This window comes from Microtus pennsylvanicus, chromosome 14 (genome assembly GCF_037038515.1).
Source record: "Microtus pennsylvanicus isolate mMicPen1 chromosome 14, mMicPen1.hap1, whole genome shotgun sequence".
In the NCBI taxonomy this organism is placed as follows: Eukaryota; Metazoa; Chordata; class Mammalia; order Rodentia; family Cricetidae; genus Microtus; species Microtus pennsylvanicus.
The window spans coordinates 29881600-29900396 of NC_134592.1; the positions used below are offsets into that span (position 1 = coordinate 29881600).

General features: G+C 44.8%; 1 protein-coding gene across 28 annotated transcripts in view; it reads right to left on the minus strand.

Annotated features, from left to right (window-relative positions):
* Positions 1-18797, minus strand: part of Ttll5 (tubulin tyrosine ligase like 5) — a 276835-nt gene that overhangs the window by 128989 nt on the left and 129049 nt on the right. For all 28 annotated transcript variants that reach the window (XM_075947960.1, XM_075947950.1, XM_075947975.1 and 25 more), the window contains one exon: positions 11984-12138. In XM_075947960.1, the coding sequence (XP_075804075.1) occupies positions 11984-12138 (155 nt within the window). The remainder of the gene's footprint in view (positions 1-11983; positions 12139-18797) is intronic.

Here is an 18797-nt window from a genome sequence, read left to right on the forward strand (position 1 = left end):
ATGCTGAACTCCTTAGGCACCCACTGAACTTCACTGAGCACTCTGATGGGGATCCACTCAGAGACAAAGACACACATGGCTTGGTTGGCTTCCACCCTCCCGCAGCTTCCACTCCAATGTGGTCAGCAAGGAAGCATACAAACTACCACTACACAAGAAGGAGCACAGAGCTGTGTTAGCCTCAGAGCTGTGGGCGCTGGAGAGACAGTTCGCTGGGCAAGGGCAGGCGCTGCACTTTCAGAGGACCCAAGTTTCCATCTCAGTATGCACAGCAGGCAGCTTATAAGAGACTAGAACTCTAGTTACAAGGAACCTGACTCCCTTAGTGGACAATCACACACACACACACACACACACACACACACACACACACACACACACACACTTTTAAAAAGAGCAGAGGTGTGTGACCTGGCAGTACACACACACACACACACACACACACACACACACACACACACCTTTTTAAAAAGAGCAGAGGTGTGTGACCTGGCAGTACACACACACACACACACACACCTTTTTAAAAAGAGCAGAGGTGTGTGACCTGGCAGTACACACACACACACACACACACACACACACACACACACACACACACACACATCTTTTTAAAAAGAGCAGAGGTGTGTGACCTGACAGAATGCATTCCCTCTACACTAGTCACTCCAGAAAGCTTATGTAACAAAGGACAGAGGAAAGGGAAGCACCTAGAATCAAAGGTACACAACTTCTGGTCAAAAAGCACGGAAGAGGCTAGGGTTGAAGGGTGAACACCACTCTCCAGTATCTGTTAGAAATGGCTTCCAAGTCTCCTGTAGGCTGTTCTGAATCAGAGACGGGTGACAAAAGCAAGGAACCCGGCCAGCCCCATCTCCACACTCTGCTCCATCCTCAGACTGGACGAGACCTCTTACCTGCAAGAGTACTTCTGATTTCCTTTAACTAGAAGGAACCAAACAAGCACTAAGAGAAAGGTCCTGGTGTGGCAGTCCACACCTGCAATCCTGGCACTAGGGAGTCCGAGGCAGGAGGATCATTGGGAGTATTAGGCCAGTCCTAGTGACTTGGGGAGTGATGTCTGGGGGAGTTTCCTAAGTTCAATGGAACAATCAGCAGTTTTTATTCTCCAGTACCCAGTGCACCCTCAGGAAGGGCTCCAAGGGCCACTCTGTAGGAAAGAAAGTAACCAAGCCGTCTTATTCACTGTTGCATCCTAGTGCTTGGGAGACGTCAGAACTTCCATCCAATGCCAGTGGGCAAGGGAGGGATGAGAAACCTTAGGGGATGTACTAAGGAGGTCAGGGAAGGCTGCTGAGTTGAGCTGAACTGAGCTGTTTCTGTGTACCTTGTTATTAAGTGCCTTTTGTTTACCAAGGCACTAGGTTATAATGTAAGATGACTCAGTCTTCAGTGAAATGGTGACAGAAAGTGGAGGGAACTAATAATTTAGGAACTTGAGAGAGACATAGCTGACAACACAAAGAAGCAAAAAGTACATTGGACTTAATTAATTTTTGCTTTAAAATAGCTGCATAACTTGGTAATTCTTTAAATTGCTGAAACATGTACGTATTGATGACACATAGTGTGATATTCTAGAAAAGGTCTGCTTGTGGAATGGCTGAGTGGAGTCACTTAACAGCTGTGCCTGACTTCACACACTTTTACGTTTTACTTGGTGAGAATAATTTAAATCTCCTCCTCGCAACATCAAAGTATACAATATGGCATTATTAACGTCAGGAAGTGGGAAGATGAGATGGCTCTTCTCAGAAAGCACTGGCACTGCCTAGCCTGATGACCTGAGTTCTATCCCTGGAACTCAGACAGTGGGAGGTGAAAACTAACGCCTATAGCTATGACCACATCAGCATATGTGCACACACACAACAAATAAAATGTAATTAAAAATTAACTACAGTAACCTCTAATCAATAATACTTCTAAATACATATGAATATTATATATATTCACAAGTATATAAATATATACGAAAAATACTATTTTTAAATAAAAAAGAACAAATTATTTTGTCACGCCTTTGATCCCAGCACTCGGGGGGCAGAGGTGGGTAGATTTCTGTGGGTTCCAGGCCACCCTGGAATCTGGACTACATAGTGAGACCTGTTGAAAAACAACACAACTAAATAAAACAACCAAATTATTTCATTTTTAATTGTGTGTGTGTGTGTGCGTGTGTGTGCATCTGAGTGCTGGTATGTGCAGGTGACTTCGGAGGCCAGGAGCAGATCCTCAGAGCTGGAGTGGCCTGAAGCGGATGCTAAGGAAGGACCAGGTCCTCTGCAAGAGCAGTATGTACTTTACCACGTAGCCTTCTCTGCAGCTCAAATACTTGGCCTATTTTTATTTTATTATATTATTTTATTAGTGTGTTTGTTGAGACACAGTCTCACTGTGTAGCCCTGGCTGCCCTGGAACCTGCTTTGTTGACCAGACTGACCTTAAATTCACAGAGACCCATCTGCTTCTTCCTCCTGGGAGCTAGGATTAAAGGTGAGAGCCACCTCGCCTGCCCCGGTTGGTACCACTGTAGTGCTGGAACTAAATGTGAGAGGAAGTGACACTAGAAAGGCAAACTGGGGGCACAGGGAGGGTTTACTTTGAAAATTTGACCCCAATCAATTTTTTGTTTATTTTCAAACTGTGGTGTATTGGGTCTACTGTCCCCGAAAATGTGCTTCAATTATACAAATGAACAAACAATGAGTAGAAGCAGACTACAGAAGAAGGCCCTGAGTGCTCAGCACTGTCAAGTTCCCCTCGTCACTGGTAAAGGCAGTACTTTGCTTTCATTTTTCTCCTACTAATTTCTTGTTTAGCTATGAACTTGGAGGAAAGCAGAATAAGTGATAAACTATACTTCCTAAACTCAAATTTTTGGCACTTTAGTTGTGTGAAATAAAAATATGTCTACTACGGTCAGTTTGATTTCAGTTCCCATCACTTAAGCTTCAGTGCGTTTTTTGGCTAACATACTATTTCAAGGAGAAAACCATATCTTATCCAAACTAGTTCCCAACCAGTTTCTCACAAATCCTGGCCCACTCTGCACATCTTTCCCCATCTCCCTGGTTTGTCACTGTCTGCATGCTGGTCACAGCCTGGGACAGGATGGAAATCTTTGCTTTCTACCCACTAGTATCTTGTCTGTATTATGAAGCATTTTGGCCCCAAGTGCCCCCTTTAATCACCTGCTCTGAATTTTACATGAAAAAAAAAATCAGTCAGACATACAAACTAGCGACCCTAAGCCACCTTGCCAATCTGCCAACCCTAGCCAAGAGAGCAGAGGCGTGAATTGTATTTGTCTGATGGTTCACAGATCCCACAGTCAGGAGCCAAGGAAACGCTGTGGGCTCTCAACCCCCACCTACCCTTCTATATTCAGTTCACAGCTTTCCATGAAGTGTTGGCCAGCGTTGTTTAGCCAGTATGAACACTCTGTCCTCTGGACTCTTACCATGAGTACAATGCTATTTATCAATAAGGCACATACTCTTTTCACTTGCATTAATGATGTGTCACTGATTTTCCTCCACGGGGACAGGGACTTTGTCTAGCGCATCCTTCAGGGCCTAAGCCAGCTCCAGTGTTTAGGAGGTAACTGTGTGCTAACGGGCTAGGACACATTATTATCCACAACAACCAGATGAGACCATTTTTCCAGATGGAACACTACTTATCGCCAGTCTCACCCCCAAGTATTTCCACGTTCTAGGTACCTGGGGAAGAAGGGTGACATCTGTGCTTCAACAGTGCTCAGGAGCACACTCGTGGTCTTCAGCAGAAGGAAGGGCAGAGGGTAGAGGAACTCCTCAGTCAGGAAACCTGTCTAGTCTTCCTTCCAAATGTGTGAGGTTAGTGCTGGGTAAGGACTCAAAATGGACCACCAGTGTTTCCCTAGAGAAGTGAGAGGCAAAGACAGGGTGTTCCCTCCCTGCTGTAATTCCTCTTTCAGTGCTGGTAAAACGGCTGACCTGAAGGGTTAAGATGATACTAGTGGGGGAAGTAATAACAAAGCAAGGGGGGAACTGGACTGAAGGGTAAGTGCAGCAACTCCAATGCTGCATCAGCCTTCTCTATACATAAGGTTCAGTCAACCTCAGACTAAAAATAGTTTTTAATTAAGTCTGTCCTGAACACAAACAAATTTTTCCATAATGACAAGTAAGTCTGTATTATGGTACAATAACTATCTACATACATAATATTAGGTATTACAAGTGATACAGAGACAAAGCATTTGGGCAGGTATGAGTAAGCTATATGCAGACACCATATCATGTCATATGAGGGACCACAGCACCTGAGACTTTGCTATCTGCAGGATAATCCTGAGGGAGAACCATATGATACCCCAATTCTACTCTCATTCAGCTTCACATATGAAACTGCTATTTATGACTCTAAAGACTAAAATAATCATCAACTTCAGATAGCTAAAAGATTACAAAGTGGAAAGTTCCATGAAATAGGACTGCATGTCCAACAATGCATTGTGTGTGTCTCTGTATTTGCATGTCCAACAATGCATGTGTGTGTCTAGTGTTTGTATGTCTAACAATGCATGCGTGTGTCTCTGTGTTTGCATGTCCAACAATGCATGTGTGTGTCTAGTGTTTGCGTGTCTAACAATGCATGTGTGTGTCTCTGTATTTGCATGTCCAACAATGCATGTGTGTGTCTAGTGTTTGTATGTCTAACAATGCATGTGTGTGTCTCTGTATTTGCATGTCCAACAATGCATGTGTGTGTCTAGTGTTTGTATGTCTAACAATGCATGCGTGTGTCTCTGTGTTTGCATGTCTAACAACGCATGTGTGTGTCTAGTGTTTGTATGTCCTGTGGCAATGGAAAGCAGTTGACTTTCACTGCTCTGGGTGTTAGAAAGGCACAACAAACTGGTGCCTGGCAGTGACAACACAGCAATCTGTATTTTTTTTTATGACTCGTGGATAAGAAAGAGCCACTTGGCTGGGCAGTAGTGGTACACACCTTTAATCCCAGCACTTGGGAGGCAGAGGCAGCCAGATCTCTGTGAGTATGAGGCCAGCCTGGTCTACAGACTGAGTTCCAGGCAGGCTCCAGAGCTACACAGAGACAAACTGTCTCGAATCTCCCCCTCATCCTACAAAAAAGGAATCACTTCTTTTACTTCAGAAATGAGGCCCCAAGTTCCCAAATATCCTTTGCTCTGGCATGATGTCCAGCCAGCTGTGAGGGACATATTTCTTGTGTTTACCAACATCCCCTCAACTGCTCTCCTGTTAAGGGAGGAGCTGAAGGCTGTTGACAGGTTGGAACTGCCTGGGGTACATACCTGTCCCTGGAGAGGATATGATGTTGGGGCACAGAAGAGTGCAGCTTCAGGGAGCTATGCAGACCTTTCTAGTCCTACGCTGGGGAAGCCTCAGACTCAGGGACATGCCCATGAGGGAGTTCTCAGGAGGAGGAAGGTCAGGCAAAGTTTGTTTTATGGGAAAGAAAGGAAGAGAGTAAGTAGTAAAATATCACTTCTGCAGGGCTCCAACATGAAAGAGCTGTTTTGTTAGCCTTCTTCCACCCCCCCACCCCCCCAGTGGTTTCTTTCTGTGATTGTGCTCTTTGGCTAAACACTGTTGTTTATATAACAGGATGAAGTACAAAATTATAAGCTCCAAGCTCCTCCAGAGAAAGGCTCTCCCAAAGCTCGACCCCCAGGATGGATGGAAAATATGAGTGTTTGCTGGCTGGAACATTGAGCTGCAGTGGAAATTTCAACATTCAGAGGATAGCAGAGAGGAAGGGCACTGCGCTTCAGCAGAGTTCAATGAAGGCAGAGCTTCTGCTGGGCCCCTCCCTAAGAGCTCCCACCTTCTGGAAGACTGCCTCTGGCAATCTAGCTCAGGTGCCACACAGGGCAGTGGCAGTGCTCTCTGGACCAGCCCAGGACTGAGTGTTGTAGCAGCAGCATCCTGGGCAATCCTTGGTCTCAGTCTGTCTGCATCTCCCCACTGTGTCTCTCTCTGGAACTCAAGAGCCTATACCTAAATCAGACATTATCCTCCACTGACTACTTTCACATACAACTCCATTTAATCTCTAAGAATAATAAGAAGACAGGTATTATTATGCACATTTGTAAAAAGTAGTAAGGGCTAGGACATAGCTCAGTGGTAGAGTGCTTGCCTAGCACCCACAGGCTGTAGGTTCAGTCTCCATTCACACACACACACACACACACACACACACACACACACACACACACACACACGTTGGGGGTGTGGTGGCAGCTGTAGCTAACTGTTTCTTGTCCAAGGCTACAGACTCACTTGGGCAAATCCAAGTCTTTCAGATCCTCAGGTTCTCCCCCTTATGTTGCCATATACTGTCCCCACAGGGATTTCGGGCCCATTTCCCATTACGTTGACATGGACAGCTTCTGAGGAACACAGAGTGATGGAGGAAGGTCATTGGTTAAATAAAAAGAAACTGCTTGGTCCTCATTGGTTAGAAGATAGGTGGGAGGAGTAAACAGAACAGAATGCTGGGAGGAAGAGGACTCCACAGCTCTCCTCTCTGGAGCAGACGCCTCAGAAAGATGCCATGCTCCCGGCTCCTGGGCAGACGCATGCATGAAGCTCTGACCCAGGATGGGCTTAGGCTAGAATCTTCCCGGTAAGACCGGTGCTACAGTTTATTAGAAATGGGTTGATTGGGATATCAGAATTAGCCAGTAAGGGCTAGAGCTAATGGGCCAAGCAGTGATTAAAAGAATACAGTGTCCGTGTAATTATTTCGGGGGCATAAGCTAGCCGAGCAGGCGGATGGGGTGTTGGGGACGCAGCCCCGCCGCCCTTATTACTACAACAGAGCTCTTTCCAATCTTTACGTAGACCTTCATGCTCTTCCTACACTGTACTTAAAAGCACACAATTGCCTATTTCTCATCTATTTTTATGTGTACACTCAGGAACATTAAACACATCATTCACTTTGTTCTACAAGAGATCCTAGAACATCTTCATCTTATGAGACTGAAACGCTGTATCCTCTAAACACTGACTCTTCCTCTCCTTTGCCCCAGCCCTTTGAAACCACTGAGATTTTATCTCCGTGTGCATACATTTGCCTCCTTGAGATGGGTCATCTTGGCTCACTGGCTTCAAGGTTCTGCCATGCTGAAACATTAGTGTGTGAGAAGTCCGACCTGTTCTTCAGACTCTTTCCAATTGCCTGTGCCAGGAAATGCAGGACCTGATATGTGCTGTCCGGCACGGCTCTTTATTCGGTTCATGTGTACATAACATCTTCTCATATTGGATGCTAACTTCTTGGTGATCAAAAAGCCGAGATTACATAACTTTTAACCCCTACCTACCTGAAAACGCTCTTCTGAGAAGACAGACCACACCGCCTGGAGACCAGGGCTGTTCTTTGTTACTGACTGCCCCACCCCAGCATGTAGCAAAATGCCTGATACAGAGAACGCACAGGACATACCATGCAAAGAAATGAACGAACCAAAGGCTGCTGACAACTGACAAAGAATGAAATGTTGTGAAGTCACAGACCTGGCTCTCCAACAGTATTGGGAGAAGTAATTTAAACAAAGGGAGAAAAATATTAGCTAAACTGCAATCAGAACCGCTAAAAAAAAAACTTATTCTAAACATTACACACAGCAGGATGCCAGACTCTTTCTGATTGGTTATTGAATAAGAGAACAGGGGCAGGGTAACAAAGAATGTCTTGAATTGCCAGGATTCCCATTCTCTGCTAGGAGACAAAGCTAGGAAACACAGATGCTTACTTGAGAGTTAGGGCTGACCTAGCTGAGCATCTCAAGCCCACAAGGTCTAAGAAGAAGGAATAAAGTCTGCTTGTAGTCTTCTGTTAACTCACTTTCCTTTACCATCGAGGAATAGACAAATCCCCAGGATGTGTGTGCAAGCAAAAAAGCCAGAGATGGATAAAAATAATTCAATGACAAATGCTGGAAAAACACACAAAGGGGCAGAAGCCAGACATTCGTGGGATTCCCTGACAGCTCGACCCACAAGGAAGGGCTGGTCTGGAAAAAACAGGGCCTCAGGTTCCTGCCAAGCTGTCTGAGGCCCTGTCCTTCCCAAATCACTCCAAGCAGCAGCCAAGACTTTATGGTAACCCTTCCAGGTCTCCCAGAAGGACTCACAAAGAGAAGTGCACCCCAAGTCCATCCATTGGGTGTTCCTCACCTAGACATCCTCCCTGGTGATGTGGTCCAGCTCCACAGAAGGCTGGCAGCGGACAGGAGAGACCTGCATTCGCAGCTCCTAATGGCTCCCCGTTGTACCCGGAAGACAGATAGTGGAAAAGCCAACCTAGCTCACTAGCGAGGAAAAAGTCAAAACAGTCAGGTACCAACACCTAGAGACCAGAGGCCAGGTTTGAAGAAAAGGTCATAAACACATGATACAGGCACCCACAGTCTAATGTGACACCTGCATCCCAGAGTTCTGCTGGGTAATTCATACTGGCCCTGCTTGAGGCATGCCTCAGGCTTCTACACATGTGACTGAATTTGGCCCTAACAAGTCTCTTCTGGAGAATGGCCTGCAATTAATCTCACTTATTACCTCTGAAAAGTAACAACAGAGGAATGGCGGGCCAAGTCCAACTCCAGAGCGTCTAGGGAACTGCAAGCTGCACGGCCAGGTCTCAGACTGTCTGGGCAAGTTGTGGGCTCCTTGCCTTCCTCTCCCACAACAAAGCCTGAGCAGGACTCCAGACAGACCAAAGGAACCAGGGGATTTGAGGCGCTGGGCTGAGCTCACACTGACCCAATGGGAGACGACAGCCCTGAGGCTACATTTGGAGCAGTTTCCAACAGCGAGGGAAGAATAAGGTTGTCTGGTGAAAACTTGTGCGATCCATAAAACGGAGAACAATAGCAACATGAGGAAAAGTAGGGTAACACTATCTGTGAGTTCTCGTGAGTCACCGTTTACTCATTCCTGCGGCTACCAAGTCTCCAGATTCCCCGACAAGCTGATCAAAGTACAGCCAGCACGGGAAGTCTCTTTCCATCTTAGCCTCGCTGGGCAGCCTCGCTTACTGAATTAGCAGACTGTATCAGCCTGGAATCCACTGCTCCTATCACAGAAACCAGGGAGAGTACCTTTTATTTACTTAGCTCCCACCTCCAAGGAGATCAAAGGCAATCCAAAAGCTCTCAAAACAGACCAGTTTATATGTAAGTAAGTATACCTACCCTATAAAAAGATTAAATAAATAGCTTAGGGTCGCTGAGTGTCAAAACCAGTAATAAAACTCACATCTCTAAGCTACAAATCCCATATTCATTAAGCTTAGTCACTTCTTACTACAAAGAAGAAACAAGAGACTAAGTCAATATCCAAAAATACCCACTTCACAGTGACTTACCATGTGAAAATGGAAATCAGGCCTCAGGACTGTGTAGAGGCCTCGAGCTGGGCCCTCACAGTTCACTTAGCTCTTGGGTGGCTACTCCTGGAATTCCACGTGGAACTGGAATGCCCAAGTTGAGCCCCCAGCTGTCCTAGCAACTAGAGGTTACCAAGGAGCCTCAGAAGACATTCCAGGGCTCCTTGGACTTCACTAGAACCTGATGACTGGTTTTTATGCTTAAAGAAAAGCAAGCAGAGCTATTATAGACAATTAAGTCAAGATGAAAAGCTGAGGGGGCTTCATGGCGGCTGCGTTCTGGCTGCAGAGGCACTGAGGCAAATACAGTATGCCATAGGCCAGGTCACTGCAAGGCTCACAGGCCAGCGGGGAGCTCTAACTCTGACATACCCCACCATCTTGCCTCTTATTTCTAACAGGTGTTGCCAAGAGAAAGCTCTACAGCCAGCCGGAATTTCTATTAGAGCCCCCTCCTCCAAATATGCAAACTGAAAAACTCTCTATCTCCAAACATGTACTCTGACATCTTGTTTACAGTATGGAAAATGCCGGCTGCTGTCCCCCAGCTAGAATAGCAGAGACTGCAGCACAAACGCATTCCGCAGGAACAGCTCTGCCCGGTAATGAAAACCTAACACCTGTAAACATTCGTAAGGTGAAGAAAGTGGGAACAGAGCTTCTTTTCTATGACTTCTGTGTCAGGAATGTGGTAATTCTGTAGACTGTAAATCAGACAACAGACTTTCCTGGAGAGGACTGTGTGGAGGGCGCCCTGTCTCAAAAGTGCTGCAGCCCCGTTTGTCCCCAGCACTTCTAATCCTCAACTGAGATGCTTCTTTCTATCCCAACCACAATGACTATGGGAATAAAAGACGCCACTCCAGGGCATGATGTAATGTGCTTATGTTTATGTCACTTCCTGGGCATGGTTTCTGGGTCCCAAATTAGCTCCTCAAATACTAACTCTGACAGCAACAGAAACTCCAACTGTTGGGTAGCTCCTCCTCCTCAGGTCTTTGGTCTTCCTTGTCAGGTTTCCATCAAAGCAGCACAAAAGAGGCGGGAGCAAGAACCACTGGGATTGGGGGGCGGACACACCACTCACTGGAACACCTGAAAGCTCCATGCCCAGGGAAGAGGATCCTGTGGTCAGGACGCTTCACTCACTCTAATGCCCACGGCTCTTCACTGCTCATCTGACTGAGGGGCGGGTGCTGCTGGATCCATACTCAATAACACTACAGCGAGACAGACGAGCTCATGCTCTCATGCAGGAAATTTCATATGGACAACAGTAGTTCAAAGAGTGTTAAAAATCACAGTTAGTTGCTGACTCAATATTGTTCTTTTAAAAATTCTTAGATTTTTTATCAAATATTATCATCTAATATTAATAAGTGATAGTGTGTTTATTAATATAAGCGATAGTGTGGCACCCCTTTAGTCCCAGCACTCAGGCAGATTCAGGTAAATCTCTGTGAGTTCCAGGCCAGTTGGAGCTACACAGAGAGACCTCGCCTCAAAATCAAAACAAAGCAACTTGAAGTTGGATGGGTAGGGAGGTGGGGAGAATCTGGGAGGAGTTGAGGGAGGAAAAAGAATATGATCAAAATATATTGTATGAAAAAAGCAATAAAGGGGGAAAGCACAAAACAAAATAACAAAGCATTATTATTACTCTGTGTCTGTGTCTGTGCATGTGCCATGGCTCCTATGAGGTCAGAGGATGGCATGCCGGGATAGCTCTCCTTCCACAGCAGGTTCTGTGGGCTGAGATCAGGTGGGTGGGCTTGTGAGGCAAGCACACCCCCAAGCATTTTCTATATCAGGATGAGGTTTTCATACAGAGACCCTTTCTTTGTTTTTAGGACACTGCCACACTAGGAAGACCTAGAACCACGTACTTTGTATTTGGGAACCTATTTCATATTATCTTTTTTCATAAAGGTAGTGTTAAAATACAGAAAGAGACCATCATTCAATACGGTGCTTTCTTTTTAATTTAGAACTTGCTTTATGTCCAAGATCATTTGGATTTACCCCGTACCACTTCTTCTCAACTACATAAAGGAAATACCTTCCCACCCCTCAAGTCAACATCATTGGAGGAGGCCTAATTATGTAACTTAATTATGGTTGGCACTTAATTATATGACCTAGCTTTTGGAAAAATAAGGGACAAACGACTGTCCAAAGCAGAGTTGGAAGGACCTGAAGCACAATGCAGGATAGGCTGTAAAAAGAAGCAGGGGTGACCACACACTGGCAAAATTCAGACACCAGGAAGACCGTTCGGCAGAGGCAAGGATAAACAGAGCAATTTCCCCAACTATCAGAAACTTCCTCTTCACTGAGATTTCATGAAAACAACCTTACAAATTAAAGCGCTGGCCTTTTTGGCTCAGTGCTGGAGGATGTGGGCAGGCAAAGGAAAGGTAGCTGCTCACTAGCCTCCTTTCAGGGCTCTCTGTGGCACCACCCCACTTGGGACGCAGTCGCAGGCAGGCCAGTCCTGTGTAACCCAAATGCTAGCCCCAGGCCCTTCACTCACCTGCTCCCAGTGGGGCTGGCATGGCTCTCAGGAGCGTGGAGGTCTGACTGTATAGACCACGTCGGGCCGCTAGGACTGATGACAGGCCGAAGGGTGGGGGGCGTGGAGGCGCTACTTCTGTTTATGACACTGCCGGCCAAGTTCAGGTTTGCCACCTAGAAATGAGGGGACGGAAAGAACTTCATTTTACAAAGTTTTAGGAAAGGATCATGGAAAGCATATGGGAGCAATCATAGTGTGAGAGACTGACTCATGTGGGCTGGGAGCAGGGGCTGCGACACAGGCACAGCACAGACTGGCTTCTGTGCACAGAAGGCCAGCAGAGGTGGGACCTGCAGTGTCTGTGCACTCCAGCAAACACTCACTCTGCCCCTGCACTGCGGATGGCACTGGGATGGGGCTAGCAATGTTCACACCACACAGCCTCTTCCCTACTGCTTGACAAGCTTCAGTTGGAGATAAGAACAGCAACCAAAATTATACTAAGAACTTAGTCATTTAGAAAGAAAAACGTGGACAGTTCATCAAAATGGGAATTAACATTCATAAATGATTTACAAAGATGGAATTTGACCAGCCAATTTAACATTTTGAACTAGTTTCCATTTGTAAGTGAAAATTATTTTTAAAAATGTAAACTGCAAAGAAATGCAAGTTGTAAGACAAAACTGTGATACTGCAAAATAGTGTTCAGGGTCTGGAGTGATGGCTCCGCGGTTAGGAGCACTGGCTGCTCTTACAGAGGACCTGGGTTCAATTCCCAGCACCACATGGTGGCTCCCCAGTGCCTGTAACTTGAGTACCAGAAGATCTGACACCTTCACACAGTCATGCCTACAGGCAAAATACCAATGCATAAAAATAAAATAAATCATTAAAAAAAAAAGAAAGAAAAAAGAGTCCAATGATGTCAGGGGGCAGATTAGATAGGTATTTATATTTTTCCTGTGTCTGCGAGTTGAGACGACTTCTCTAGATACCAATTGAGCAATGTTATTACAGCACACTAGAATATTGTCCACTCTGATGTTTGCTTCCCGAGCAAGAATGCTGCAGGTGACAAATGACAGTGACCATTACAACAGCAGTTAGTGTTTATCAGAATACAGTAAGAAATACGATCTGAGTAAATAAGTAAGTGTGAGTAAGTTACACGCATCTCATGCAAAGTCAGAGTCTGGAGTCTGGTCATCAGTGCAGTGCCCGTCCTAACCCTCATTCTGCACAGGAGGAAACAGCCAGGACTGCATTGATGCCTCAGGATAAACAGCAGAACTAGGGTTCAAGGACCAAAACTCCACAGTCTGGCTTTATACCACATACTACAGAAAACATATACTTAAAAGCAAGCATTGTTTTTTTTTTTAAAAAATAGGAGAAGGTATAAATGGCTAGCAAGATAGTTACATTTTGCTCTATCTATATAAGAGAATAATTTATACATTAACTTTTTTCAGAAACACTTGATCTAGCAATATGAAAAAATCATGCTAATAAAAAATCACATGCTAATAAAAATTTACAGTGTAAATTCCCTTAAACGTAAATAAACATGTGAATAAACTCAAAAACGGGAAAGAAAAACCCAGAATACACAGCATCTACTTCAGCATGGCAATATCATTTTTATTCTTGTGCTTCTGTAAACTCTCCATATTTTCTTTTAATTATTTAACGAGCCACAGTACTGTTTCAAAGTTGTTAGGTTCACTGCAGTGGGGACGTATTCAGTATAAAACCTGGGCAGTGACGAGAGGTGAGAGAAAGGGAAGGGAGGCCCAGAAAAGCATTTTAGAACAGGACAGACAGAGACACTGAGAGGAAAAACCCAATGCTCAGCGTAGGGCTCTTGTGCACACGCTGCCACATGGTATCTTAGGTCATCAGTCAAGAGAAGCAAACCGAAGGGAAATGCTTGCCTATAAAACATTTGAAGTACCTAAATAACCCTGACATTTACAAATGAAAGAATTCTACATTTAAAAATTATCTGAAATCATGAAGGCAGAAAAGTCATTTTTAGCACGGGTGTAGTGTTTCCTCCCTAGTTGTAGAAGTTGGTAAGTGAAAACAGCCCAGGCCAGTGTCTTCTCACCAATGACTCAAACTACTTGTCTTGGACAGAGAGCTGTTTTCCATAGGTTGGGAACAGCCTCTGGCGACTGGGAGGCTGGTGTTGGGGCACCGTGGCTCAGTTCTCCAGGGTGGCCCACACTTGAGAAGAGGCCTCGGGAGCTGATCATGACTGACCACTTCTGCTCCGCTGGCTGGAGGTACCAGGGACGGAGGAAAGGCTCCGAATGACTCGAGGACACCTAAGACAGGGTTAGGGCAGGAAGCAGCATGATGACCCTGGGTCTTCTGAAATACTCTGTCCTTTTTCTACACCCTACATACAGGTCGCAGGGGCCAGACTCTGAGCCAGTGACATCAACTCCAGTAGGACTGGAGAACATATTCTCAACCCACACGGACTGCACACCTTTGTGCGCTGTTAAACACCAGGGGTTTTAAATGAATTTATCATACTCTTGTAGGCTGTAAAAATATTACAATGTGGAAATATCACTGTGATAAGGAAGAACTGTACTGAAAACCGGGGCTGGAGAGATGGTTCAATGGTTAGCGTTTGCACCACTTCTAGGGGACCGGGGTTTGGTTCTTAACAAGGACATCTGGTGGCTCAAAACTACCAGCTCCAGAGAATCCAATGCTCTCTGCTGGTCTCTGCAGATATATATCCATAGACACACACTTAAAAAAAAAGTTGTACCAAAACATAATAAAGGGGATTTAATAATAGTTTACAGTGGTTAAACAGTAGGCTAAAACGTGCACACTTAGTCATGTTTAGCAGAAGAAGCAGGATTTGGAGAACAGAGCAGGCAGAAGAGAGGAGAGGACAGAGTTGAGAGATCTGATGTGCTGGCGTAGCAAACACCTGCTTATTAAGTGTGCCACGTATTGCCATCCTTGCCTGATCACATCCACCCCGAGTAATACTCTTAGGTCTGTTTTACCAACAAGGAAACAAAATTCTAAAGCAGCCAAGCAGCCACACAAACGCCACCTATCTAACTGAGGCAAGGTCAAGATGAGAAGAGAGTGCTGGACTTCAGGTGCATGGGGTATTCTGTCCCTAGACTACACAGCTTACCACCTGAGTAGCTCAGGGTACTTTGTTTTTGTTTGTTTGTTTGTTTTTTATTTTTATTTTTTTAATTTATTTATTAAGGATTTCTGCCTCTTCCCCGCCACCGCCTCCCATTTCCCTCCTCCTCCCCCGATCAAGTCCCCCTCCCTCATCAGCTCGAAGAGAAATCAGGGTTCCCTGACCTGTGGGCAAGGACCGCCCACCTCCATCCAGGTCTAGTAAGGTGAGCATCCAAACTGCCTAGGCTCCCACAAAGCCAGTACCTGCAGGAGGATCAAAAACCCATTGCCATTGTTCTTGAGTTCTCAGTAGTCCTCATTATCCGCTATGTTCAGCTAGTCCGGATTTATCCCAGGCTTTTTCAGACCGAGGCCAGCTGGCCTTGGTAAGTTCCCGATAGAACATCCCCATTGTCTCAGTGTATGGGTGCACCCCTTGTGGTCCTGAGTTCCTTGCTCGTGCTCCCTCTCCTTCTGCTTCTGATTTGGACCTTGAGATTTCTGTCCGGTGCTCCAATGTGGGTCTCTGTCTTTGTCTCCTTTCATCGCCTGATGAAGGTTAATATTCAGGAGGATGCCTATGTGTTTGTCTTTGGATTCACCTTCTTATTTAGTTTCTCTAGGAGCATGAATTATAAGCTCAATGTCCTTTGTTTATGGCTAGAAACCAAATATGAGCGAGTACATCCCATGTTCCTCTTTTTGGGTCTGGCTTACCTCACTCAGGATAGTGTTTTCTATTTCCATCCATTTGTATGCAAAATTCAAGAAGTCCTTGTTTTTTACTGCTGAGTAGTACTCTAATATGTATACATTCCATACTTTCTTCATCCATTCTTCCATTGAAGGCCATCTAGGTTGTTTCCAGGTTCTGGCTATTACAAACAATGCTGCTATGAACATAGTAGAACATATACTTTTGTTGTATGATAGGGCCTCTATTGGGTATATTCCCAAGAGTGGTATTGCTGGGTCCAGGGGTAGGTTGATCCCGAATTTCCTGAGAAACCGCCACACTGCTTTCCAGAGTGGTTGCACAAGTTTGCATTCCCACCAGCAATGGATGAGTGTACCCCTTTCTCCACAACCTCTCCAGCAAAGGCTATCATTGGTGTTTTTTATTTTAGCCATTCTGACAGGTGTAAGATGGTATCTTAAAGTTGTCTTGATTTGCATTTCCCTGATGGCTAAGGAAGTTGAGCATGACCTTAAGTGTCTTTTGGCCATTTGAAGTTCTTCTGTTGAGAATTCTCTGTTCAGCTCAGTGCGGCTAAGGGCACTTTGGATGCTGTAACGAGCTCATGTATACTTTACCCAATACTCACAGAGGAAGACACTCCATTTCACAGAGGAAGAAAACCGAGGCTCTGAGAGCCTACTACAGTGCTTTACCCAAAGCCGTGCAACACTTGCAGACCTTGGGGCTCTAGTTTCAAACCCGTTTTCTAACTAGGATGTAGGAAAACAATCCTATTTGCTCTTACCTACTTTAGAACTGCCATCAGAGACCTCTACTGCAGAAGGAAGTGACTCTACAAGCATCAAGAAAGCAATGGCTGCTCTTCCCTCCTTAAATCCTATTTCCCATTTTTCTTCCTCAGAGGACATTACAGAAGTGAGACAGAAAAAAAACAAGCTCAGTCCGTTTTATTTCATCCAAGTAAAAGGGGGCAGGAACATGTGCCCAACTTTGCACAGCTGGTAGGTTGGGGATTCAATATCCACTCTTTATTCTGTGTGTGAACCAAGAGTTGGCAGCCATTGAGATCTCTTTACACACAGAATCAGGCACTGATAATTTACTTAGAGAGGCAGCAGGTGATTACTGCTTAGATGACAATACCCAGAGAAGGAAAACTTTAAACCTTACCTTTTTCTTCCCAAACAACCTGGCCCTTACTGTCAATACTGTATTCTTGCCCGCTTTGCCTAGAAGTCACTGAACACGTACCACACCTACTGTCCCTACCCCTCGCTTCCAAGATCTGTCTTGCAAGGACTCAAACTGCCAATCAACCACAGAGTGAGGGAACGAGCTGATCTTTCTTTTTAACAACCTTTATGTATAGCCACATAGTTTGCATCTTAATCACACTAGAATGGAATGATTTGATACAGTTTTAAACAAGAAACAAGGGACAATTTGCAGGTCATTCCTATTTTCCAACTCTGCTCTAAAGAACATAATCTACCAGAATGCTTCCTGCTGATGAACTGACAACCCGCACTGTCCAATGGAACAGCCACTAGCCACATATGGTTCTTGTGTACTTCAAATTGGTGTGGCTGAGAAACTTGATTTTAAACTCTAATTTTAAAATTCATCTAGCCAGTGGCTAATTTAGTGGACAGCACTTCCCTGTAGCCTTGACCATCTCTAGATAAATATGTATAATGGATAAATTACTACATAGAAATGATCCTGGTTCTGTCCCAGCCTCTTAGCCTTTTCTATAACAGGCAAAAGGAATCCCTGAACTAATGGATCCAAGCATCAATTTCTTTTGCCAAGAAAGGCAGGTCTCCTGGCACTGGGTGAGTATACAGGGCAATGAGGTCTCTATATAAGAAGATAACTACAGGTGCCAGCTCACTGCAAACTGCTTCTCTATCCAATTACATTTTCCTCTAGCTCCGACTAGATGAGGAAGTGAGAAATGGTACTGTGTGTACTGGTGTGTGGCCATAACAAGCATTTTATTGCTAAAGAATTTCTTCAAAGGAAAGTCTTAGCCAAAATGCACAAGAATATAGCAATACTTGTCATTTCTCTTACAGTACAGGTCACAGTCAGCTTCCCTGAGCTGGTCACTAACTAGAATGCATGTTACTAAACTCCCAATTCTTCGATTCATGGCACTGGCCGCAAATGTGCCTAGAAGATAGGCAGGGCAATTTAAAACCCACTTTTAACAATAAAAACTGTGATTCAAAGAAAATGCCCAAATTGGAGAGATGGCTCAGCAGTTAAGCGAACTGGCTGCTCTTCCAAAGGACTGGGGTTAGATTCCCAGTACCCATAAGAAAGCTCATAACAGCCTGCAACTTCTGGCTTCTGTGGGCACTGCACACACATGGCCCACGGGCACATAGGAAGGCAAAACATGTACACTCATTAAAAAATAAATAAAAATAAATTTTAAAAAAGAACATGTCCAATTGATGATGACTACTCACATCTTTTTTAAGAAGATTTATTTTATTTTCTGTGTTTGAATGTTTTGCTTGCATGTATATATGTGTACGATGTGCCCATGACAAGGTGTTGGCTCACCTGGAACTAGAGACAGATGGTTGTGAGCCACCATGTGTGTGCTGGGAATTGAACTCAGGCCCTCTGCAACAGCAACCAATGATCTTGACCACTGAGCCATCTCTATAGCCAAAATATTCACATCTTTATGCACAAAGTTGGCATAGCAGCTTATGAAGAGCCTTGTGCCCTGCATTAGCACATCTGAGATGTCCTACCATGGTACAATTTTAGCAGCAATGACAATGGAATCACAGGAATCTAACGATGGCTGAATTTAATAAACAGCTCTTTGTAGTCTTCTGCTCAGCACACTATGTGTGAACTAATTTATTCTTAAAGAAAGATGGAGAAACTGAAGTTGAGAGGTAAAATAATCACTAAGTGTAGCCTTTAAATTTAACTTTT